Source organism: Topomyia yanbarensis, chromosome 2, assembly GCF_030247195.1.
Source record: "Topomyia yanbarensis strain Yona2022 chromosome 2, ASM3024719v1, whole genome shotgun sequence".
Taxonomy (NCBI): Eukaryota; Metazoa; Arthropoda; class Insecta; order Diptera; family Culicidae; genus Topomyia; species Topomyia yanbarensis.
In genome coordinates this window covers 177,733,900-177,761,459 of record NC_080671.1, presented here as the reverse complement: position 1 = coordinate 177,761,459, position 27,560 = coordinate 177,733,900, and the positions used below count along the sequence as shown (strand labels likewise).

General features: G+C 37.1%; 1 protein-coding gene across 11 annotated transcripts in view; it reads left to right on the top strand.

The window, feature by feature from the left end:
- The first annotated feature begins 4,889 nt into the window (after positions 1-4,889).
- The window catches only part of LOC131682227 (uncharacterized), a 102,365-nt gene continuing 79,694 nt past the window's right edge, over positions 4,890-27,560 (top strand). Inside the window, exons 1-2 of one of the 11 annotated variants that reach the window (XM_058963561.1) lie at positions 4,890-5,043; positions 13,144-13,426. In XM_058963561.1, coding sequence (XP_058819544.1) covers positions 13,264-13,426 — 163 coding nt within the window. In that variant the 5' untranslated portion in view covers positions 4,890-5,043; positions 13,144-13,263. Of the gene's footprint in view, positions 5,097-13,125; positions 13,427-27,560 lie in introns of all 11 variants that reach the window. The other 10 variants (XM_058963564.1, XM_058963571.1, XM_058963565.1 and 7 more) reach the window with 10 other exon arrangements.

Sequence of the window (27,560 nt, the reverse complement as noted above, 5' to 3'; positions counted from 1 at the left end):
CGTTACATACCATTTTTGTAGAATTTGCAATGTGCACCCCCATATCAAAAACAAAGACGTAGTCCTACGTCAAAAAAAATTCAAGGAAATTGTTACAAATTTTAGACATGATCCCTGCCTATCATCTGATCGTTCAATCTCGTTCATTTTGCTATGGAAATAGTTCATTTGTTTAGAGATGGTACACTGCATTGCAACTAGATCTACTAGCAGCAGAGAGTTCCTTGATTCGCTTACTTGTTGTGTCCTGGTCGTTAATTTCCGCATCTCGATGTTTACGTACTAGAGTTCCAATGAAAGAGCACAGTCACAGGTAGTTTCGGTGCATGCTTTCCTTTTCTTTTTGGCTTCTTTCTTCCGGAGGTCTTCAAAGCTGCAGACACCGTAGGTATCCTTTGCCATTGTGGTATATGCATTACTGACGATTATCCAGACATAGCACTTAGCGCTACATGACGCGCAGAACTAGCATACAACTGTGTTCGTAGAGGTTATGTGTACCGGAGGGTCGCGTATTAACGGAAAATCAATAAAACTAGGTTCGAGAAACGGATAATACAACAAAGGACTAAAACGAACGCTAAGTACTAGCTTCACACCGATAAAAACCACTTAAAAATCCGTTTTACTTTGCGTAAAACAGAAAATATTGGAGCTGCGAGAAAGCGACACCCTAACAGCAGCGTTACCAGAAACTCCAAACTCTGTTAAATTAGATACAATATTATAACGTAAGCGGAAAAAAAATTGGACAAAATTCAAAGGGCATTTTTTTTGTAGAAAATCTTTATTAAATGTTCTCTCTATATGAAAACGTTTGTCAACTTATTAACTTAATCTAGAAAAAACTGATACTATTCGAGAAGCAGTCGAAAAAGTTGATGTTGGCATTTTTTATTTCTTTCTTAATTTTGATTATTAGATGTTTGATAGTTTTAGGTCGAAAACTATTGGCATATACTCTCCGCTTCAAATTTGCCCAGAAATTCTCACTTGGACGCAGTTGTGGTACATTTGGAGGGTTATCAGTTTTTTGTACACAATTTTATGCCATAATCCTCCATTGCATCCAAAAATTTTTTTGGCATAAGCTAGGTGCCAGATTAGGCGTTCGCTGCCATTTTCTCTACATGGTATTTCCTAGCGGGTCGAAATCAACACCGGATGTTTAAAATATGTGTGCCTAGAGTATAATGTTTATTATGGTGCCTTACACAGGGTTGCATTTTTGTTTTAATGCTGGAAGGGTTGTCTATATTTCATTCCGCATACTTTAGTACGCAAGAACTCTTGATTATTCAGATTAATTGGTGAACTAGTTATGGAGGCATCAAGTCAATTTGAGCTATTTTTGCTCAATTTGCTTTCGCAAGAATACGAAAACATGTTCGATTCGGTGCACCAGCTGATTTGTGAGATACTTCAACAATATATTAAAAAAAAAATTACGATAAAAATATTGAATTGAAAGGTATCGAATATAGAGATGTGCGCCTCGCCGCCGATTTCAGGTAAAATTACTATTGTTACCTGCAATCGTCGACGCGGCCAGGCACGTAGCCAGAGGGGGGGCTAGGGGGCTAAAGCCCCTCCCGAAATTTTTCAAAAATGAATTTCAAAAACCGGCGATGTTTAACAAAATTTGTTGCTCATTTGGTTTGAACAAATCTTTGAGAAAAAGTTGAAGAAGGCTATTTCTAACCACCAAAGGCAATGGTCACGAAATTCAGTCACTTTATGCTTTTACTCGAGCCAGTGCGACGCGAACGATAAAAATAGTAACTTTTATATTGTGTGTCTTGCCTAAAGAATAAAAGAAACTGTTACTATAATTGTTGCTGTAGTAATCTGTCGAGAAGCAAGAAGTGGTGCTCCAGCCAAATACGGTGATTATAAAATTATTGATGATTCGCTTAGGACCGAGTATTCATAATGTGGAACATTTCCTGAAGGTGTAAATGGAGGTTGGACTTTCGGAAGCGAGTTCTACCATGTCAGGCATTTAGCGCTCAACAAATTAGCCCAGATGAAACCATTCATTTCGAACAACTTAAAACACATGGTTGAAAGTGACAATGCTATAATTAAGATCCTCCTATATATGGACGATGAGAACATCAATGTTCCGCTACAAGATCGGATATCCCTTACTCGCAGATTAATGTCATATTTGGGAGAAATGGAATCCATTCGGAAGGATAATTATTGAGAGCGAGAAGCAAGGAACAAATCAGACATTCGCAAACATAAAGTCAAAATTGACGAATTGACATAAAGTTTTGCAAAAGTTTCACAGGAAACGGATAATTTGCTGTGATTTGAAAACAGACAACTCTAAAAGAAAGCCTCTTTTGAAAATTAGATGTAAGTGCGATGTGTTCTCTTCCATGTGTCGGAAGCAAGTGATGCTGAAATTATTAAGCTCACTTGTGTTTATAGTTTCTAGTTATTTTGGTGGTGATATATTTACCTAATTTTACGTAAATTAGAAGCATTCAGAATCAGTGCTAAGTAATTTTCTTTCGATTAGTGAACAAGTTCTGAGCAGTTTCGCTCAGTAGATTAAATTCTGGGTAGTTTTCATTAGTAGATTAAATCATTGAAATATATATTTTACATTGTCCAAAAACCCATGAAATCCGAAATAATACCTTCAAATGTTCAAATATAATATTTACTTAATCTAGGTAATCTTCTCAAGATCCAAAGGTTTTGCAAAATTCTGAACGTCAATGAGCTAATGAACTTATTCTTGCATTGTAGTGGAATCAGTAGTTCTTTGCACTCACTTTACATTTTGACTTTTACTATAGTTTCAGGGATCTAGGAAAATCAGTCTACGATATTTTTAATTCATAAGTCCAATGATATGAAAGTATCTAAAAAGAATCTACTTAAATAAATAAATAGATAGTTATTCTCAGTTGCCTGAGAATATTGTCGAAGATAGCGTTTAACCCATTCCCCACGAGAGTCAAATGAAAAAAACATGTGTTTTTCTCAGGATTATAATTACGCATACTTCGGATGGAGTCACAGAACTAGTAATAGTAGCCTGATCATGAAAATAGGAGTTGAAGTTCACTTTGTTCGGACATTCTTTGCAACGATAAACTTGGATTTCACACTGATATATTCCTATCCATTGAGACAACCTTGACGTTGGTTTCGTTCTCCTGTTTAGCAAATGCGTGTAAAGTTTCGTTAGGCGGGTTTTTGGATATTTTTGTACTCATTCCAATTTAGCGTCTTCTACACCTTGTAAACGTGTAGTCTAGAATGCGTAGCATTTTCAATCAGCCATAAATACTTTGATCTCTTGATGAATCTTGAGAAAAATTTCTAACTTATAAACTAATAATAATCAAATTTAATTCGTCGATGCACTATAGCTTTTCTTGTAACAGACAACATATTTTTAGGGTTTTTAGTGTCTATTGTCTTAGTTATGGAATTGTTTTCACTAAGAACATTTCATAATTACATTCAGTTTACTGTGACTATCTCAAGTCATCAGAATTTATACATTTATGCAATAATTTTCAAGCCCCTCCCGAAACAAAATCCTGGCTACGGGCCTGGACGCGGCGCACACCTCTATACATATTCGAAGGACGTTTAACGTTTAACAGATTACTGGGTAGGGAATGTTATGAAAATTAGAGCCATAGTACTCAAGTGAGAGCAAGGATGTGAAGTAAACAGATAGGAAACTTGAAATCAGTAATCTCTAGCTAATTGAATGTCGTTAAAATGTAAAAAAGAAAATGTGACCAACATAGTCGAAATAAAAAAGGAAAAAAGTTTATAACAGAGCTTGGAAGATAGGCAAACAAATTGCGTTATTTCATTACCAAATGAACTAATGCTCCTTAATTACTAATTGATTTAGAACTTGAATTTAAAAGAGATCATCGGGAAGTATTTTTACGTTTAAAATCAGTACGATTTTTCACATATCCTTTGAATCGTTGTCCCTAAAATTTCGATTAGGATCTTCAACCCTCGAACGTGATATGTCCAGTACACGGGTGCCTAATTTTGAATCGGACTAGCGGTAGCGAGTATTATTGTTGGGTAAACTAATAAAATTTATTTTTATCACCATTTACTGCTGACTACAATGCAAGACGGTGCTGCTGTCGACGATGAATGGACGGGCTGACAATTTCCAATGCTCTTCTTTCGACACGAAGGTGCCCGGGTACAAGTAGATGCAGAGTTGAGCTGATAGTGCACCGGTAAAAGGAGGATCAGAACAAGAAACCAGATAAGCAAGATCAGTTAACAAACATGGAATTGCACACACTGAACCAATTGTGTTATATACACACATGCAGAGTACTGTGGAAATTATGGAAATCGTCATTCAGCATAGCTACTATAATCCAGAGCAGTATCGTAACCTTAAGGTCTATATGAACATATACTCTTGAATAACTGTCTTATTTCATCCATTGTAGTTAGAACTCTGTGATTCAAATTCAATGGTAATATTAAATGGCCAATATTTCTTACTTAGTAGGTAATTTGTCGCCACTAGCACTATGGGACACTCGCTATCCTTGACGCACATGTCCGTAAGCTCTGGCAGCTATATTTACCCGTGCGAATTATTTATGAGTTACTCCAAATAAGCCCCATTCCAAAATAGCCCCTGTTCAAACACTTCAAATTTTGTACGCAAAATATCTTCATAATTCATGCTGTTACATCCAGTACAAACCTGGTATCTCTCGCGATACACGAGCTGTACTGTGACAGAGGCTGTAAATAAACTCCCGCCTTATCAGTCAGCATCATCCATCTACTTCTCGCCCAGATCTCGGTCCTCGGAGGTACAATTTAGCTAATCGAATCGTATATAATTCAGTTCCTTTGTGGCCGCGGTCGAGTTCAGCCGTACGGTCTCCGTCAATAGATCCGACTTGGCACGGAACTTTACTGAGTGGGGATCGGTTTGAAACGCACTTCCGTAAAGGACTTACCGGTTTAGTAGTTATAATCAGTGTTCCAGTTTAATCTCGGCCGGGATCAGTGCCGGTAGTTGTGAACGTACATATAGTCGTGCTAAGCAAAAGTGACAACGGATAAATGTTACGAGAAATGATGATTACAACGCTGCCACCGCCATTTTGAAATTTTGTCACGTGAATAGGAGGAAAATTATTGCGCTCGGCTGTTAGGAATTTGATTGTTGAATAATAGTTAGCATGGACATGTTTCTTAGAAGTTAATACCTATCGGAACCAAAAGAACATCGACAACATGAAAGCCATCATTGCTGGTCATAAGGAAAGCCTAATATGTTCTAGATATGGTCGAAAAGAAGTGCTGCTGCTTCATCTGTGCAATAAAGGACGGTGATTCATCAGCGTTAGTAGAATATAAGATTTAGGATTCGGAAATCTTAAGAAGGCTGTCTTAAGAACATTCGGGGCCTCTGGGCACTATTGAACTAAGTGGCCCCAAACGGGTGTAAATAGATTTACAATCTATGAGTCATGGACATAATAAATTTCAGAATGTCGTGGGATGAAACACATGGTAATCCAATTAAAGAGAGATAACAGAACATTTGAATGCTGACACAATTCGTGGTAATCTGACTTTCGTAGTCACATGACATTGTTTGAGGAAGAAGAATGCTTTGGCCAAAAAGAAAGAGCTATGGAGTGGGGCGGGTTGAACGCATACCTACTATTTGAACTTCGTTTTACAGGTCAGCATAGAATTCTTCGCATTTCATAATGTGTAAAGTAAAAAAAAGCGCTTCTGGTCAGAGCTTAGAATTTAAACACAACGCAAGGAAGAGAAAATAACGAATTTGGACAACCACTCGAATTTAAATTAAAGACCGTCGAGTTTGAGTGTTGCGACCGGAAACCAAGACCCGATCCGAACCCGACGGGATTCGAGTCGGGTTCTTGAAATTTAATTGCCCTCGGGTGTGGGTCGGGTTACGGGCTTTGAAATTTAGAGCTCTCGGGCTGCGGCCGGGCTAGGGTTTTTGAAATTTTAAACTTTCGAATTCGGGTCGGATCCGTGTTTTTCATGTTTGGAATTACCCGGTTCGAGTTTCAACCAAATCAAACCCTTCGATTTCTTGCCGCTGTTTTCCACATATAAATCAATTTTTTTTTAATTATTAATATTGCATTAATGAATTTCAATAAACCTAGTCAGGATGCTTGAAAATATTGGTTCTATTTTTCGTTATGTGACATAAGCTTCGACATACTTATCTTCTTTTTTTTCTGATCTTTATGATGCTCTGCCCTAGTAACAATTGAGGTTTTACGGTAGTTTTACAAACCCCTCATAAAACTTAGATTGCACTTGTAGCATGCTATAAAAGTTCAATTGTTACTTGAGTGTAAGTCTGGATATAGATTCCAATTTTAATACTTTGCTGTGTTCCTATATTACTGTTCAATTTTTTAGTAGTATCGCGAACAGGGCGCTGTTTGGTGTCCTTTTTGTGGTCTACGGTACCGTTTCTTTTTCGGGATTTTGACAAATCCTTAAGAATGTAGATTTCCCCAAGCTTCTTTTTTGACATGTGTTCCGTTGACTTCGAACAATTCGTGATTTTGGCCAACTCACACAACGATAAGTTCTCCATGTGCCTCTTGTGCAGAATTAAGCTACGAACCGGATCAGTAACTCAGCCCATGCTTACAAAACGATGCATTTTTGGACTGCTTTTAAATGAGTTTCCAATATATGCATTGTTGTTCACGCGATGAGTATGAATTCAACATTCTTCATTTAGTTGTACAGCAGAAACAACAACAAACAAGTGTCCGCATTATAAAATAAACAGTGCTTAAATCCCATCAGGGACGAACATTTCAATGCTAATGACGATTAAAAAGACGTCAGACAATCTTTATTGACACCCTACGACACCAGTTTTGTCACACCTAACCGTAACGTGGGTGGCGTCGTGCAAACTGTTGAACAGGAGTTTAAATAAGCTTGAAGCTCCACATTGATATGCTATTTGTTTTGTAAGTCAACATGCTTGCACGCATAAGTTGAAAGATTTATGTAATAAATTATACAAAACAGCATTTGCAGGTACGGTTTTCGTTAAAAAATCAAGAAATTTGGTTAGAACATCACGTCTAATTGTCATGAAACTGTCATCATTTGGCTTACTGTTTTCCAACAGTCGATTCACCCATCTTTCCGGATAAGAGGCTGACGATTTAGAAATATTTCAGAACATTATAAATTCCTCTTTCAACAATGGTAAATACAATAGCGGATTATATTCGCCTGTAATTCGTTTTGGTAGGTTCTGTATATTATTGAATTCTAATTTGGATCGGGTGTTTCAAATTTTTATTGTGCGGGTTCGGGTCAGGTGAGGGTTCGAGCTATCTCTGGTAGCAATCCTTGCGTTTCATTGCAACTTGTGATCGAGAAACCTGTTGGTGTGGTAATAGTAGAAAACAGTATATCTCGAAATTCTCCGCGAAATTCCGGGTGAAATTCTGTAGGAAATTTCGTGGATATTCCGTGCGAAATTCAGTGTGAAATTCCGCGAGAAATTCCGCGTGAAATTTGGTGTGATATTTCGCGCGAAATTCCTCGTGAAATTCAGAGCGAATTTCCGCGTGAAAATCTGCGCGAAATTTCGCGTGAAAATCTGCGCGAAATTCCGCGCGATATTTCACCCGATTTTTTCACGCGGAATTTCAAGCGGAATTAATGCGGAATTTCATTCGCAATTTCACACGAAAGTTCGCACAGAATTTCACTTGGAATTTCCCGTGAATTTCGCGCGGTATTTCACGTTCGATTTCACACTGAATTTCACGTGGAATTTCGTGCGGGATTTCCCGCGGAATTTCACACGGAATTTCACAGGGAATATTGCACAAAATTTCGCACAGAATTTCACGCGGAATTTCGCCCGGAATTGCAAGCGGAATTTTACGAGGGATTTCGCGCGGAATTCGTCGCGAAATTTATCGCGGAATTTCACGCTAAATTCTATGCTAAAATAACGCGCAAAATTCCGCGTGAAATTCCGTGTGAAATTCCGCGCAAAATCCCGCACGAAATTCCACGTGAAATTCAGTGTGAAATCTAACGTGAAATAACGCGCGAAATTCACGGGAAATTCCAAGTGAAATTCTGTGCGAACTTTCGTGTGAAATTGCGAATGAAATTCCGCATTAATTCCACTTGAAATTCCGCGTGAAATTTCGGGTGAAATATCGCGCGGAATTACAGCTGGAATTTCACACGTCGTTTCACACGGTATTCCGGGCGAAATTTAGCGCAGAATTCCACGCGTAATTTTGCCCGGATTTGCAGGCGGAATTTCACGCGGAATTTTGCGCGTTATTTAGCCCAGAATTTTGCGTGAAATTCCGCGATAAATTCCGCGCGAAATCCCTCGTAAAATTCCGCTTGCAATTCCGGGCGATATTTCACGTGAAATTCTGTGCGAAATTTTGTGCAGTATTCCCTGTGAAATTCCGTGTGGAATTTCGTTTGAAATTTCGTGTAAAATTCCGTGTGAAATTCAGAGCGAAACTCCGTGCAAATCTCCACGTGAAATTCCGCTTGCAAATTCGCGCGATATTTCACACGGAATTTCTAAAGGAATTTTGCGCGGAATTACATGCGGAACTTTATGCGGAAACTCGTAATTTCGCACGGGATTTCACGTGAAATTTCGCACAAAATATCACACGGAGTAGCAGGTGAAATTTCACACGGAAATAAACGCGAAATTTCATGCGGATTTTTGGGCGAAATATCGCGCAGACTTCCACGCGTAATTTCGCCCGGATTTGCGGAGTTGGGCGAAATTTACCGAGACCTTCTGCGGGAAATTTAGTGTGAAATTACACAAAATTTCACACGGAATTTCGCGCGGAATTTCACGCGGAGATTCACGAGGAAATTCACGCGGAATTTCATACGGGATTTCGCGTAGAAGTTTGCGTGGAATTGCACTTCTCCTGGAATTTCACATGAAACTCCGCGAGAATTTCTGCCCAAAATTCCCAGTGAAAATCCACGTGTTTCGTGTTAAATTCCGAGCGAAATTCCGTGCAAAACTCCGCGTGCAATTCCGCACGAAATTCCGCATGAAATTGAGAAGCATTTCTCGCGAAATTCCACATCGTGCGTCAAATCCGGCGTGATATTTCACACGGAATTTCGCACGGAGTCTCGCGCGGAATTTCACACGGAATTTCACGCGGAGTTTCACTCGCAATTTCACGCGGAATTTCGCACAGAATTTCACGTGAAATTGCACAAAAAACTTCACACGGAATGTCAGGCGAAATTTCACACAGGATTGCACTAGTGATGATCGGGTTTCAATTTTTTAGAACCCGAATCCGACCCGAACCCGAGAGCTTGAAAATAAAAAAAATCCCGCACCCAATCGGAGCCCGAATATTTTAAAATTGAAAAATCCGAACCCGACCCGAACCCGAGAATGAAAATTTTGTAAAACCCGATCCCGACCCGGACCAGATAATTTCAAAATTTAAACTCATCTAAGAATTATATAATCACTCGAACCTGAAGTAGCACAGTATGCATCTAGTATCTGCCTATGGCAAAATGATTTACTGGCGAGAGGAATTGGTATTTATATTTACTATTATTAAACGTCTAATTTGCAATGTTCTGAGAAACTTATAAATCGTCGATAACCCTGTCCGTCATACTTAACTAAAATTTTAAATTTTTTATCGAAAACCATTCCTGCAATTTGTATAATTTATTAGATATATTAAATATATTAAATTAAGCCATGTCAATTGGAAATTCGTAATCGATAGTTTACACGACGTCACCCACGTTACTGGTTGGTACGATCAAACTTGTGTCAAGTGGTGTCAATCAAGATTCTCTGACGAATTCTTGATGTCACATCATTATCTAGTACGGTATGCGTGCCAGTAGAGATGCTTCGACAAATCCAATGGAGCTCTCACAAAGACTCCAAACTTCAACAAATCCGTTGGTGGTTTGAACAGAACACACAATATTTTTACGATCAATTCCTTAAGATCGTGGAAATTCATGTATTTTCATGAAGAAATCCGGATCATGCAACGGCCCAGCCTGAGGACAATCTGACAGAAAGTGCTTGTTTCAAATATATGTACCTCTGATTTGATAGTGGCGCTAGTATACCATTACCATATGAGTGCCATCGTTGATAGATTGTCTTTACTTCCCGTAGATTTCTACTCGCTTGAACCAATATTTTCCGACAAATTTTCTTTGACTTGATTTATTGATGATATGAATCGCATAGATATTTTAGAAGCGAAACACTTATTGTTGAATACTCTCTCATGAGTGCTCGTTTAAAAAATAAAATAATGCGAATCTGAAGAAGTTTGCGAATTTCATACAGAAAAAAAATCAATATTTGAGCATCTGAAAATATGACGAATTCTAGCGATTCAATGGTGATAAAATTTAGTACGATTACATGTGTCATCCATTCGTATCACTACTAAAGTTAAATACTACAAAAAGAAACAGGGTGTTGTGTATAGACGTAAGCAGCGTCAATAAATGGTTCGGTATTATCTTTTAAAAACCCGAACCCGACCCGGCTCCAAAAAATGCCAAATTCGAAAAACCCGAACCCGACCCGTACCCGAAAGTTTAAAATTTCAAAAACCCGGACCCGACCGGAACCCGAGAAATTCAAATTTGAAAATCCGCAACCCGACCCGAACCCGTGAAGTTTAAATTTACAGAACCCAAACCCGACCCGAAACCCACACACAAAAACATAATGAAAATTAAACGACATGTAAATCAATACGAATGTAAACATACAAAGCTTGAAACAAAAATTTGATTGAAAATTACGTTAAAATCAATGCACTCAATTGGAGCATCAAAAAGCATACGATTTTACACTTTCATACGTGTAATATTACATGTCATTCATTTTACAGCCATATTGGAGCAAAAATACACTGAAGTGCATTGGTTTTCCGTTTAATGAAACTGTAGTTTATTATGTAAAATTATGATTAAATTCGTTGAAGAAAGCACGACAAGTCGTGTGGATTTGTGGTGGAACTTAATTTTACATTTATATTCATGCTCCAAAAATGTGCATGAGAATAAACTTAAAATTACAAAATATTTTTTTCTGTGCATAGAGTTCGGGTCGGGTCCGGGTTTCGGGTCCACAAACCCGAACCCGACCATCGCTATTACGAACCAGAGCTTTTTCATCGATTTTATTCCTAATGGCAAAAGAAATACAATATTCCTTTTGTTCTCGAGACAATGCACACTAGATCGAAAGGCTGCTATTTGTCGTTCACTTAGTTCGATTGTAGGTTTGACTATGGAAAGGTAAAACGTAAACTGAGATTTCAAACTAGTAATGTAGTTCAAAATTAGTGTTTATCATTGCGATTGTTCATTTAATACCTCACAACCTTTTCTACAATTTGTTTTTTTTTTCACTTTATTGCTATCTTTCTTTGTTTTACTACAATTCAATTGTAAACACATCCTGACGTCACTACAAACACAGTTGATTCGAAATCGTCATTTGTGCATATGAAATAATCTGATTGAAATGATAACGAAAATAGATAATGATATGGAGTCAAAGAAGGAATTGTAGAGCTTGCTTAGATGCAATTTTTTGAAGAAATATTACTTCATTTTTCTATGTAAAATTTTCTTAGTTTTTCAGCGCAAACAAAAAATAGATGCGGCATATTTTTTTGATTTATAGCTAGTATAAGAGAAAATAAGATAAAAATATTTATGTTTAATAGCCCAAACACATGGAAAAAATAAGCGATAAGTGTATCGCGCTAAAATTGAAAATATGAAGCTTTGCAGACGAACAGTTTCAATTATTAAAATGATAATGGTTTTTCGGATTTTCGAGAAGTGAAACAGTAACTGAATGATATAAGGGCATCATTCAAAAGAAAACTAAATGATTTAAAATACAAGCTTTTTTTAGCTGTAGGTATTTTAAGCCGAACAATCTATTTACAGAAACAATCCAATAACTCGGCAACGGTTGAGACTTAATGGTATGTGTAGAACGATTTTTCCCCAATTATGATCCTCTACCATCCCTTGAGAGGTTCTTGACCACAAACCAAACCAATCAGTAATTGTTATTAAAGTGTCCCGCATAGTCCAGAACACGTCACTAATCGTTTTTTTCTTCAAACAAATGCGATGTGAATGGTGTGACATTTGTTTACACATAGGAACGTCACAAATTTTACACAAGCTTTTTAAATCTTTTTTAGAGATTGATCAACGTTATGCGTTCGCCTTGAAACACAAATTGCTGTAAGTAGGATTTACAAATTTTAACTGAAATAAAAATATTCCCAAACAACTAACACATCTCTCATGTTTCCTCTGCCTGAATGACAACTATGGGTTTGAGATCCACCTCAAGACGCCGACTCAATAAACAAACGTTATAAGTTCATGACCACAACCCGAACGGTTTCCGCCGAGTGTATCAAGTTCGTGACCAGGGCAGCTTTCTTCTCCTTCCATTCCGCATTAACCCTAACCGAACGGCGCTAATCTCTTCGCTAGTTCGCAAATAGACGGGTTATAATTTCATAAATTACTCTGAAGTTTATCTCGACCGAATGCAAACGCGTTTTTGATTAATTGTATCTTGTTTGCATACACGGAGTGAGTGTACGGCATTTGTTCATGGTATCATCTAACTTTATCTACTGACATCCGAACGGTAGGGCAGTTTTATCTTTAGATTAGCGACAATAGTATCAACGCTATTGTTATCCATATATCCGCTTGACTTATGTACCAGATGCGCTTAGCGTAAGGCCCCGTGTCTTCGCACTCACAGACCGGGATGATCTAAATAGATCTAGTCCCTCAAAGGAACCATGTGATCGAGTGCGGCAATCTAATCTACCGCGGCGCAGAAATACAACCGCGTCGTTGGTTTGCCGTCGTAGTCGTTGTCACAGCGGATGTGACAAATTAAGGTGATCGTGCTGTAGCGTGGCGCGGTATCGGATCAGGACGGTGGCAGCGAGAGTAGCATCTTCTCAGTACACGTAAAGAAGCGGGCACGCGAAGGTTAAGCTCAAGTGGTTCGCTTTGTTCTAGTGTCAGTTTGCTAACTTTCTCATCAGCAAGTGCAAGTGCCGAGTGGGTGGTGATTGAGATTGTACCGAAGATAAAGCAAAAGAAAGCACTGTGAGAGGGTGCAGCAAGTCCGGCTACAAGATGGGAGTAGATAGTGAAACCCCGACGAAGGCAAGTGCTGAAGAAAATGGAACTAACCCTGTCGGTTTGGAGGACCTTAGCAAGTGGGATAAATTTTGCATGCGCCGTGGGATCAATCCGAATTTGATTATGCTGAAAGTAACGCTGTTTGTTATGTATGGAGGTGAGTAGTTCAATCATGCTTAATGTTCATAGATATGAGTGATAGTACAAAATTTCACATATGCGTCCGTAAAATATTACTGATTCTACACAGGTTATTACAGAAAGTTCTGACTACATCTCTAGATTGCCTAGATTGAAATATTCGAATAGGTGCATACTGAATCGTAGCTTGAAGTGGTTTCCAGAACATACTACAGAGCATGCTAAACTCGAACTGAGATGAATTTCATTGAAATTTTTTTTCGCTTGTATCAGCCAATTTTAGTAAACATGTATCTGTTAGTTTAGGTAAGGCACGTTTGCGTTAGCTTACAGGTGCCAATTTTGTTTTGTTCTTTAAATTACTTAGAACTATGGGATAGTTTTTTTAAATGATACCAGAGAGATTTTATAGCTATCTAATACATATACACTAGGGGGTAATATAATTTTTGTAAGATTAGGGGGATCATTTAGTTTTTATGGCAATATGGTTAGACATTTTTAGCAGGGAGATTATTGGAGGAAATAATTTTTAAATAAGAGTAACAATTTTTACAACTATCTTAAAAGTAGGAATAACTAGAGGGCGTGATTGAATTTTGTAAAGATTCGGGGAGATTAATTAGAGTTATTTTTATGTGGTAGTAGAGGCATATTCATAGATATTATGTAATATAATAGTTAAAACTTGAAGAGACAAGAAGAGCTAAATGCTTCGGGAAGATATGAAGGGGAGGGGGGGATGGTTTAAGGTGATTTTTCTGGGTATAAGAGTCAGGGGAGGGAGGGTGTTCAAATGGCCGGAGGAGAAAATTATTAATACCTTTCAGTTTCAGGTATCGGGAGATCAACGGCTTATGTTACAGACTAGGGTAGCCTTCATTAGGAAGAATTATGTACTGGGACCAGGGTTGCCACTATTTTTCAAAGAATATCTGGCAGATCAACTAAAAATGTCTGACAAAATCTGTCACTTATCAGCGACCTCAAAGTCATCGAAACTTATCAATCGATTGTTGTTTCATTTGGGAAAATATGTCCCAAATTTCCAAAATGTGTGTGCAAACATTTCCTTAATTTAAAAATCTGGCAGAATGAGAGGTTTGTCTTTTTGTCTGAAAATGGCAAAAAACTCTGGTTGTGCCAGATAAATCTGGCATAATGGCATCCCTGACTGGGACACCGGACCTCGGTGCGGGGAGCCGTCGGTGCAAACTGAGGCTCTAGGAAGAATTTAGGTGGAAGCAATGCAAAGGTCTTTGCCTTCTGGTTTGACAAGCAACAACTTCATTCAATGCCTGGTATCGAGGGCAGGTCGATTCGATTGAAAGAATAGCACTTTTTGATCCCCAAAAGTACTCCTCCGTAAGAGTCTTCTCGATGCAAGCGAATAATATTAAAATAGTGGTAGTGTAGGTCTATTTCTGAAGTAAGACATGTTTTGCATAGTGCAAATGCATCGCATTTCAGGTTATTTAGTAAGATTTTAAAGGAATCGATTTTCGTGATATAGCTTCTGCAACTCCACTGTAGAACAGTATTTAAACCCGTGACCTCGTTCGATGAATTAGCCATCGAAGGATACAATCGCTGAAAGGAGTGGCAATTTCGTAGTAAACTGCATCAAGAATGTTTTTACTGCTGGGGGAAAGCTTATCAAGATGCTTTTAAAAGGGGTCAGAGATATTTAATACTGTAAGAATAAGGTCCACAATGTCAGAAAAAATATTAAGCCAGCGCAGGATTCTTTCTCTGGCTGAGATATGGGAACACTTGGGGTTTTTGATGTTCCTGGAAGTGCTGGGAACTCCTTTTCTGAGCTCAGATTTTTGAGATCGGGGGCGACTTGCTTGAGGAAATGTTCTTCCTTTTTCCTTTGCTTCTAGGCACTTCAGAAGATGTTCCCTCCTGAGGTTCATCACAGTCGCCTTCGTTAGTAGTCCCAATTGTTTGCAATTAGTACAGTTCATGACCCGTGGCACAAAGAAGCAAACAGATCGACGAACTTTGTTAAAGAGGAGGTAGTTAGGTAGAGCAGACCCGGCGAAGACCACCCGATAAGAGTCTGAGTTGACGTATGTTTTCTTCCCGTCAGCATCAGTTGCAGCTGAATGCAAACGTTTGCACTCCAGTATTTTCACTGGCTTAAGCATGGGGTTCCATGTTTCAGCAGGTTCTCGCAACTCAGACTAGAATCGGAAACTTCTCCGCGGACTTAAACTCTGTTAGCTGGAATATACACTCTGTACTCCTTCGTAAAGGGCCCATTGACAGAAATGTCGTTTGCCTGATTCAAACTGTTTACCACCACCCGAAGCTTATCAATTTTCGTTATTTCTGTCACGGCCGAATACCGATCCGTCAGAACTCGAGAAATCTGCAACAGATTCAAACACTCTTCGTCTTTGGTCCGGAAGAAGATCACGAAGGCCGTTGGATGTACTTTGAGCCGGGGAGCCAATTTTGTTTCGTCGTCCATCTTGCCTTGAGATGGCCGCCGTCAGGAGAAGTCATTTCTACACGGGTCTATTGCCCAGGGCACGTTAGTAGGAGAATCAAGAAGGGAAAAGCTAAATAAAAACAATACTCAACTTGTGTGTGTAATGGTATCCAGACGGCTTACTAGAAAAACTTTACTTCACTGGTCACTGGGCGGATACCGGTACTCAGAAACAGAAAACACAGAAGAAGGGAAAAAAACTGAAACTTAAACGAGGCGGATAATGCGCAAGTTAACTTTGAACGCGGAATAGCACTATTATTTGTCACTATAGAGTAAGGTGGGGTAAAAGTGCGCGTGGGGCAAAAGTGCGCATAGGACTTTTAGAAGCACACAAGCGCTAGAACCTAGCAACTCTGTATGGATTTAGTGTGTGTGTGTGTGTGTTAACCATCCTAACTCCCACTAGCTGGTAGTGATTTACAGAAAAAAGATGTTTGCATGTATTTTAACATATTCATGCAAATAACTTGGTTCAAGGATTTAGGTAGGTGTTAGCTCAATTGACTTTCCGATGACCCATTTCGTGTACAGCGCCAGACATGTTCCGAGGTCATCGTTCCATCAACCAGCCCCGCCTTACTGTAATGTTTGTATCAAATGGATTATAACATTACAATAAGACTTTCGATTCCTTACATGAGGTAAGAAATCGACGCGTATTTAATGTATTTATTTGATTTTTGTATATATAAATTAGAATATGTCTGTAGAAAAATATACCAGTTTTTCTATTTCCTTCCTCATCTCCTACTTACGCGAGTGACTGATACTTGCTTATCCATTTTTCGTCCCATTCCAAACCTTCTCCAGATATCCTCAAAATCTCCAGCTTCTTTCTCACGCATCAAACAGCCCGAGCAATCCTTTCTCTTTCTCACGTTTGCGTGTACAGCGCAATTTATCAACAACAGTATGCATGCAGCAGATACAGAAGACTAGTCCAGGACTACCGCAAGCTGCATCGCTCGGTCCGTGTCCCCCACCCATGCAGAGCATTAATCAGTTTGGCACCGATATACCGTGTTTTGCCAAACTGGGGTGGCATTCCGCATCTCAATTCGAGTGACTCGATTCGAAACGTTTTGAAGTCGTTTCGACTAAATTGTGGCATTACGTATCGCATTCGACCAAGCGTTCGAGCTTGTTAGATTGCGGTACTAGATTTCGACTGCCTGTTCGAGCGAAAACTGTCAAATAAGAGTATACACTGAGAAAAAATATTTTTAATTCTGCTACAAATAAGTTTCATAAAACCAACTTTGGTTTTTTTTATTCATGTAGTTTTTAATTGATTGTTATCGAAATATATATGGATAAGTTTCGCAAGTATGACAATTTTTTGTAGTACACAATATGGGCGAGCACTGTGAAATAAAATCGATGTTGTCAAACATCGATCCAAAAAGATTCGAAGAAATTCAATTTTTTTCCTTTTATGTACGAAAAATAAATTTACCCTTTCCAAAAATATTTATACTATATAAAACAATTGATAAAAGAACGAATCATTTCGTTTCATTCACGAAAAATAGTTTAGACATCGATGATAACTTTTATGCACAATTGATAAAAGAACGAATCATTTCGTTTCATTCACGAAAAATAGTTTAGACATCGATGATAACTTTTATGCACCGTACGAGCCAATCAACGTCAGACTTACAAATAAAATTTTAGTTCTTTCCAAATTTTGTTCTTGCATTCTTTAGCTATAAATATTTGACAGGTATTTTTGTTATGGCTGAATATAATATTTACTTCAAGGTATGAGGTTTCAGCTTTTGAAGTTAGAAAAATTGAACATTTTTTAATCGCTGGTAGCTCGGAAAGTAATTGATGCATGGAAAAAATATTAAATTTAAAAAGTTGCACTTTCGTATGAGCTTGCCGGAAAAATTGAGAATTTTTTTTGAAAGTTGGATCAATTTTTTTGCTTATTTTTTCTTTAAATAACAAAAATCGTGTTAAAAATATTGTGTAAACATTTTGCAGTGGATCTCAAAATCTTTTGCGAGATATTACAATTATAAGATTAAAAAAGGGCAATTTTACATTAAATGCTATGTTATGGACCAACTTTAATTGAAATAGGTTCTCAATATAATTATAAATTTTTTCATAGAATAAAAAAAATATTAGTCCAAGCTTGCTTTTCAATATGTTTCTAACATTTGCAGAATTCATAACATAAATAACAAAAAAAACTATATCAGATTTTCATTGGTGAGCTCATTCGAAAATGCACTTTTTATTATTAATAGTTTTTTCCGTACAACTAAGAGTTTCCGAGTTATCAGTGGTTGAAAAATGGTCCAATTCATAAAATTCAAAAACTCATAGCTTAAATCATAAAAATCTATCGTATTCAGATAAAAAAAAATAGATGTCAATTATTTTGTGCTAAGAGTGCAAGAAATTTTTTTGGTAGGAATTAAAATTGTGGTTGTAAATTTGACGTGGAATAACCCGTACATTAAATATGTAAAACTACTCAACTTTTCGTTCATCAAGATGTCATTTTTTCAATTCAATTCAAATGCTTCGTTGCAGAAAACTAATAATTATTTTGTTCATCGTATGATAATTTTAATTCCCCCTAAGAATTTTTTTCAGTGTGAACAAAATTGCGGTTTGTTTTGTTTTTTTTCGATGAGCGTCAAATTCACAGAATAAAAATAGTGATAGTGGTAAATAAATTGACCCAAACATGTTCATAATTTGTTCAGGTCACTCACCCTCACCGTCTTTTTACAATGTTTGGGCATTATTTTAGTTTATTATAACTGTATTCTTGAGGTTCTTACCACAAAATTTTAATATCTCGCTGTTTAAGTTGAAGCACCGAAACATCGTAATGCCTAGCTGGTAGTGTATCTTATTCGGACCTCAGTCGCACGATGGAATGTATTATCTACAGAAATCGCCTTCATCAAATTTTTTAGAAAATATTCAAAGCGAGCAAACTGCCCTTTTCAATAAAAATGGTTTTCAGGTTTTTTTTTCAGGAAACTGATAGCTTCCAAAAGCAACAATTTTTTTCAGCAATTGATGAAGCAAAAATTTAAAAACTAGTTCGTTAAATAGCCATTTTTAGTTGAAATAGTCGAGACAATATTTCGTTTTCGTGTTTGCGGGGTTTTCCGTGTACTTGTTAGTTAATTATTTTGTTATAGCGCACAACTAGAGATAGGGAGAACAAAATAAAAATGAAGTGTTTCTAGAAATTGTAGATGGTATAATTTTTAATCGGTTGATGCATTCAAATTTGTTAGAATTTCAATTTGATTCAAAGTTCTTTGCTATATAAGATAATATTCTGTATTTTCATGCATTTAATACAAATGACGATATAACACCTAATTCTGTTGGTGTATAAAACGTACATTATGGCATTGATTTCAAGCTATATATTGTGATATTGAAAACAATTGAGGTATAGTCGGGAACAAATGCATCAATTAGAATATAAAATTGTTTAAATCACCACTTTGAAATCAAGAATGATTGTGATTCTATACATCTACCAAATAGCAATTAGATAAGTCTAGGTGTCTCCACTTTGCTCCATCGTTTTGTTTTAACACTTTTTTATTAATACTTGGTGTAGGATAATCTATTAGCAATATTTAGTATTACTTTTTCCAAAAAAAGTATGTTCCTGATGGTGAAAATAGATATAACATCAAGTATGTGGGAGCTTTTCACACCTTTTGGTAATTTTATATCCTCTAAGTATTCCGATTGTTACCCAATTTAACGAATGACATGAAATAAAAACACAAATCATAATCTCGAACGACAGTCGACAGCAATAAAACTATCGAGCAAATACGTTCGACTCGAGTCGCTTTCGAGTTCGATTGTTATGGTTCCATAATGCCAAAACTTCTCGATAATCTAGTACTTCTTCGAGCGAACTCGAACGAAAATTTACTTTCGAGCTCGGTTCGAAATACATAATGCGAAACAAGGTCGACTCGATAGAATTTTGATCGAATCGAGATGCGTAATGCCACCCCTGGCCAAACCAATTGAGATATCTGGCGTTTAAAGTACGCACATTAGGGGCCCTTACACGCGCAATAAAAGTGTCATTACTAACTAGTGTCATTACTAGAATTGTATGGGAATTCCGTCATTACTCACCTTACATGATTATTAAAAGTGACACTACTGCTCAGTAAGTACACTACTAGCGCCTCGTGTAAGGGGCTCTATTGAGATCTCGCATTTCAATACTATCGCCCTCTTCTTAATCCCAGAAGCGGTTTGTTTGCCTCCCACGTTAACGTCAGAATGGCACAATACCAACGCAGCTGGTTAAGCTGGAAAGTCCATGGACAGCGAAAAAGACAGAGAAAACTATACAAACCGCGACAATCCCAATACAGTCCTCTGCATCTACTATGCATACGCACTTTTCAGTCGGTTCGTCCATCTCGATTTCGCAATAGCTTTACTCACTCTCTTAGCCGCTGCAACAACATACGAAAGGGCGGAGTGACGAATGCGGAGGTATATTCTCTCGTCCCACTTGTATGCTCAACTGAAACTGCTTCTGCGGGGATGCAAAAACCTTCGGAAAACGCTTCGTGAATCCATTTCCTCCGGTGTATGATGACCGACTCAGCAACTCTGTATGGATTTAGTGTGTGTGTGTGTGTGTTAACCATCCTAACTCCCACTAGTTGGTAGTGATTTACAGAAAAAAAGATGTTTGCATGTATTTTAACATATTCATGCAAATAACTTGGTTCAAGGATTTAGGTAGGTGTTAGCTCAATTGACTTTCCGATGACCCATTTCGTGTACAGCGCCAGACATGTTCCGAGGTCATCGTTCCATCAACCAGCCCCGCCTTACTGTAATGTTTGTATCAAATGGATTATAACATTACAATAAGACTTTCGATTCCTTACATGAGGTAAGAAATCGACGCGTATTTAATGTATTTATTTGATTTTTGTATATATAAATTAGAATATGTCTGTAGAAAAATATACCAGTTTTTCTATTTCCTTCCTCATCTCCTACTTACGCGAGTGACTGATACTTGCTTATCCATTTTTCGTCCCATTCCAAACCTTCTCCAGATATCCTCAAAATCTCCAGCTTCTTTCTCACGCATCAAACAGCCCGAGCAATCCTTTCTCTTTCTCACGTTTGCGTGTACAGCGCAATTTATCAACAACAGTATGCATGCAGCAGATACAGAAGACTAGTCCAGGACTACCGCAAGCTGCATCGCTCGGTCCGTGTCCCCCACCCATGCAGAGCATTAATCAGTTTGGCACCGATATACCGTGTTTTGCCAAACTGGGGTGGCATTCCGCATCTCAATTCGAGTGACTCGATTCGAAACGTTTTGAAGTCGTTTCGACTAAATTGTGGCATTACGTATCGCATTCGACCAAGCGTTCGAGCTTGTTAGATTGCGGTACTAGATTTCGACTGCCTGTTCGAGCGAAAACTGTCAAATAAGAGTATACACTGAGAAAAAATATTTTTAATTCTGCTACAAATAAGTTTCATAAAACCAACTTTGGTTTTTTTTATTCATGTAGTTTTTAATTGATTGTTATCGAAATATATATGGATAAGTTTCGCAAGTATGACAATTTTTTGTAGTACACAATATGGGCGAGCACTGTGAAATAAAATCGATGTTGTCAAACATCGATCCAAAAAGATTCGAAGAAATTCAATTTTTTTCCTTTTATGTACGAAAAATAAATTTACCCTTTCCAAAAATATTTATACTATATAAAACAATTGATAAAAGAACGAATCATTTCGTTTCATTCACGAAAAATAGTTTAGACATCGATGATAACTTTTATGCACAATTGATAAAAGAACGAATCATTTCGTTTCATTCACGAAAAATAGTTTAGACATCGATGATAACTTTTATGCACCGTACGAGCCAATCAACGTCAGACTTACAAATAAAATTTTAGTTCTTTCCAAATTTTGTTCTTGCATTCTTTAGCTATAAATATTTGACAGGTATTTTTGTTATGGCTGAATATAATATTTACTTCAAGGTATGAGGTTTCAGCTTTTGAAGTTAGAAAAATTGAACATTTTTTAATCGCTGGTAGCTCGGAAAGTAATTGATGCATGGAAAAAATATTAAATTTAAAAAGTTGCACTTTCGTATGAGCTTGCCGGAAAAATTGAGAATTTTTTTTGAAAGTTGGATCAATTTTTTTGCTTATTTTTTCTTTAAATAACAAAAATCATGTTAAAAATATTGTGTAAACATTTTGCAGTGGATCTCAAAATCTTTTGCGAGATATTACAATTATAAGATTAAAAAAGGGCAATTTTACATTAAATGCTATGTTATGGACCAACTTTAATTGAAATAGGTTCTCAATATAATTATAAATTTTTTCATAGAATAAAAAAAATATTAGTCCAAGCTTGCTTTTCAATATGTTTCTAACATTTGCAGAATTCATAACATAAATAACAAAAAAAACTATATCAGATTTTCATTGGTGAGCTCATTCGAAAATGCACTTTTTATTATTAATAGTTTTTTCCGTACAACTAAGAGTTTCCGAGTTATCAGTGGTTGAAAAATGGTCCAATTCATAAAATTCAAAAACTCATAGCTTAAATCATAAAAATCTATCGTATTCAGATAAAAAAAAATAGATGTCAATTATTTTGTGCTAAGAGTGCAAGAAATTTTTTTGGTAGGAATTAAAATTGTGGTTGTAAATTTGACGTGGAATAACCCGTACATTAAATATGTAAAACTACTCAACTTTTCGTTCATCAAGATGTCATTTTTTCAATTCAATTCAAATGCTTCGTTGCAGAAAACTAATAATTATTTTGTTCATCGTATGATAATTTTAATTCCCCCTAAGAATTTTTTTCAGTGTGAACAAAATTGCGGTTTGTTTTGTTTTTTTTCGATGAGCGTCAAATTCACAGAATAAAAATAGTGATAGTGGTAAATAAATTGACCCAAACATGTTCATAATTTGTTCAGGTCACTCACCCTCACCGTCTTTTTACAATGTTTGGGCATTATTTTAGTTTATTATAACTGTATTCTTGAGGTTCTTACCACAAAATTTTAATATCTCGCTGTTTAAGTTGAAGCACCGAAACATCGTAATGCCTAGCTGGTAGTGTATCTTATTCGGACCTCAGTCGCACGATGGAATGTATTATCTACAGAAATCGCCTTCATCAAATTTTTTAGAAAATATTCAAAGCGAGCAAACTGCCCTTTTCAATAAAAATGGTTTTCAGGTTTTTTTTTCAGGAAACTGATAGCTTCCAAAAGCAACAATTTTTTTCAGCAATTGATGAAGCAAAAATTTAAAAACTAGTTCGTTAAATAGCCATTTTTAGTTGAAATAGTCGAGACAATATTTCGTTTTCGTGTTTGCGGGGTTTTCCGTGTACTTGTTAGTTAATTATTTTGTTATAGCGCACAACTAGAGATAGGGAGAACAAAATAAAAATGAAGTGTTTCTAGAAATTGTAGATGGTATAATTTTTAATCGGTTGATGCATTCAAATTTGTTAGAATTTCAATTTGATTCAAAGTTCTTTGCTATATAAGATAATATTCTGTATTTTCATGCATTTAATACAAATGACGATATAACACCTAATTCTGTTGGTGTATAAAACGTACATTATGGCATTGATTTCAAGCTATATATTGTGATATTGAAAACAATTGAGGTATAGTCGGGAACAAATGCATCAATTAGAATATAAAATTGTTTAAATCACCACTTTGAAATCAAGAATGATTGTGATTCTATACATCTACCAAATAGCAATTAGATAAGTCTAGGTGTCTCCACTTTGCTCCATCGTTTTGTTTTAACACTTTTTTATTAATACTTGGTGTAGGATAATCTATTAGCAATATTTAGTATTACTTTTTCCAAAAAAAGTATGTTCCTGATGGTGAAAATAGATATAACATCAAGTATGTGGGAGCTTTTCACACCTTTTGGTAATTTTATATCCTCTAAGTATTCCGATTGTTACCCAATTTAACGAATGACATGAAATAAAAACACAAATCATAATCTCGAACGACAGTCGACAGCAATAAAACTATCGAGCAAATACGTTCGACTCGAGTCGCTTTCGAGTTCGATTGTTATGGTTCCATAATGCCAAAACTTCTCGATAATCTAGTACTTCTTCGAGCGAACTCGAACGAAAATTTACTTTCGAGCTCGGTTCGAAATACATAATGCGAAACAAGGTCGACTCGATAGAATTTTGATCGAATCGAGATGCGTAATGCCACCCCTGGCCAAACCAATTGAGATATCTGGCGTTTAAAGTACGCACATTAGGGGCCCTTACACGCGCAATAAAAGTGTCATTACTAACTAGTGTCATTACTAGAATTGTATGGGAATTCCGTCATTACTCACCTTACATGATTATTAAAAGTGACACTACTGCTCAGTAAGTACACTACTAGCGCCTCGTGTAAGGGGCTCTATTGAGATCTCGCATTTCAATACTATCGCCCTCTTCTTAATCCCAGAAGCGGTTTGTTTGCCTCCCACGTTAACGTCAGAATGGCACAATACCAACGCAGCTGGTTAAGCTGGAAAGTCCATGGACAGCGAAAAAGACAGAGAAAACTATACAAACCGCGACAATCCCAATACAGTCCTCTGCATCTACTATGCATACGCACTTTTCAGTCGGTTCGTCCATCTCGATTTCGCAATAGCTTTACTCACTCTCTTAGCCGCTGCAACAACATACGAAAGGGCGGAGTGACGAATGCGGAGGTATATTCTCTCGTCCCACTTGTATGCTCAACTGAAACTGCTTCTGCGGGGATGCAAAAACCTTCGGAAAACGCTTCGTGAATCCATTTCCTCCGGTGTATGATGACCGACTCAGCAACTCTGTATGGATTTAGTGTGTGTGTGTGTGTGTGTTAACCATCCTAACTCCCACTAGTTGGTAGTGATTTACAGAAAAAAAGATGTTTGCATGTATTTTAACATATTCATGCAAATAACTTGGTTCAAGGATTTAGGTAGGTGTTAGCTCAATTGACTTTCCGATGACCCATTTCGTGTACAGCGCCAGACATGTTCCGAGGTCATCGTTCCATCAACCAGCCCCGCCTTACTGTAATGTTTGTATCAAATGGATTATAACATTACAATAAGACTTTCGATTCCTTACATGAGGTAAGAAATCGACGCGTATTTAATGTATTTATTTGATTTTTGTATATATAAATTAGAATATGTCTGTAGAAAAATATACCAGTTTTTCTATTTCCTTCCTCATCTCCTACTTACGCGAGTGACTGATACTTGCTTATCCATTTTTCGTCCCATTCCAAACCTTCGCCAGATATCCTCAAAATCTCCAGCTTAACCAAGAGATATCTGGTATTACGTTTTGAAGATGTGTGATGATAGTATTAATTTGTAATCATGCCTATTTTCTAGTGCTTTTCTACCAATAGTTATTTTCTGAAAACTGTTAGGTGCGCACTTTTGCCCCACCTTACTCTACACTGTACGGACTGGAAACAAAACAATAGTGTCTCGACCAAGCGCTCGAAAACGAATGTTATGGTAATACTTGAACCATTTGTAATGCATACGTAAAATGCTAATAGTTATAATAACACATTACTTCTAATTTTTTATTCTTATTACACCTTGTAAAGCACTATTTGCTCTTTTAGATTCGTGCACGGAGAATACTTCATTGGTAAAGGTCTTAGAAATATTACAGGGTGGCAACGTGAAAGTGATAAACCATTTAAGAGCCTCTAGTTATAATTTCTGGCCCAAAAATGAGCTGTTTTTTAGGGAGTAAATGGCAAAGTATTTCAATATTACCGTCGAATGACACTCCAATTTTATTTTCAGTGTGTAAATGGATGAATCACCCACTCCATAAATGCGCTTGAAAAGGTGTCATTTCTCATTATAACAGCATAACAACATCAAACACCGGTATTACCTGAATCTTCATACCGACAACCACCAAAACATGTTTTCAAACATTTTCCATCAATAGCTGGAATAGTGCCATGTATCATGGAATGGACAGTAGCAAAAATGTAAAATTATTGAACAGCTGTAACCATTTCGCCACGCTCCGGTATCAGCAAAACCGCATACATGCATCCATACTTTATCGATTCAGAATGCAGCACAAAGTGTGAATTGGAATAGAAACGATGGCCGTGTGCGATGGAATTTAGTTACAATCAGAACCATCCACCGACAATGTTGAGATTTTCTTTCGAATACGTGGTCAAAATACGACAGCTCGAAAGGTTCTGTGCACTGCCGTTGCGACTAGAGGTCTTCCAAAATTTTAGCGTTACATATTTTTCCATTTAATAGAACCTTCGCATAATAAATTACCAAAAATCGTTTGCTTGTTGTAACGAATATATTTTATCCGCCGCCAATTTAATCCTCATTTCCCACTGTTTCGAGTCACACAGGAATGCCGGGAAATACAGCGGCTGGGTCCGGATTTCACAGTTTGTTGGCCGGTGATATTCGTTGTCCGTTTTTAGGACCATTTTGATTGCATGTTAAATCGTAATTGGCTTGTTTGGGTATCAAATTTTTATGTGTCATGGCTACGGCGAACACATTTTTTGCGTTCCTGGCGGAATGGGCACTTTGAAACGGGATTGGTTCCTAATTTAGCACGGTAGGTTTGTTCAATGTGGATTTTTTTGGGATATGTTGCTACCGGCTCGTGTGTGCAATGTTTGGGGTTGGACATTATCACTGGCGTGATCTATTGGTCGTTGGCACTAGAATAGTAATTGCTGTGTTATTCCATTTTTACTGAACGGTAGCCCACCATTAATTCTTATCAGCGAAATGGCGGGTTCGTAGCTGGCTTTGGCGTTACCACTAACGGTTTATTTGTCTCTTACAAGCTCATTCTAAAATTTAATGAACCCCTTCACTTTACCTTTTATCACTTAAAAATATGATTCCATCCTATTGTCACATCCTTCTTATAGACAATCCACATCTACTGCGTAAAGAGGATTAAGAAAATTTTAATTAAGATGTTTACTATATTTGGGTTGATGTACCAATGATGATGTATACTTAAGGAAAACTTTCGTTAAAAAATCTATGAATAGAGCTATGGGCGATGTTAATACGTTAAATGAAAGCTTTCAATTCCTATGTCATAGAGCAAATGGCTTGAAGTTTGGCTTCACTGTTTGCTATATTACGGTCGTCAGTAGAGCTGATAGTTTTTTTTTTGATTTTTTAGTGTTTTACACTCGCGATTATTTTTATTCTCATTTTATCTGTATATCGTTTTATTCGGTAGTACGTGTCCATTGAAATTTCGTGACTTCAAGCACGATTATATCTGCCGGTGTGATTCGTGAAAGTGATTGTTTTTGGTTGTGATTTTTGTTTTCACTTGTCATTATCATTGCACAGACGTTACGCTCAATTTTTTCGCCAAAAGCGACATCTGCTGGTGGGTAGTTGAGTTGTCACACGTTGCGTGCAAGTTTGCTTCCATTGACGCACGTTACCCGTTAGCGTTCTCCTGCGCATATTGCATACCCGCTAGGCGTTATTTCTACATCAAAGCATGGCTTGTAACAACTGCTCGA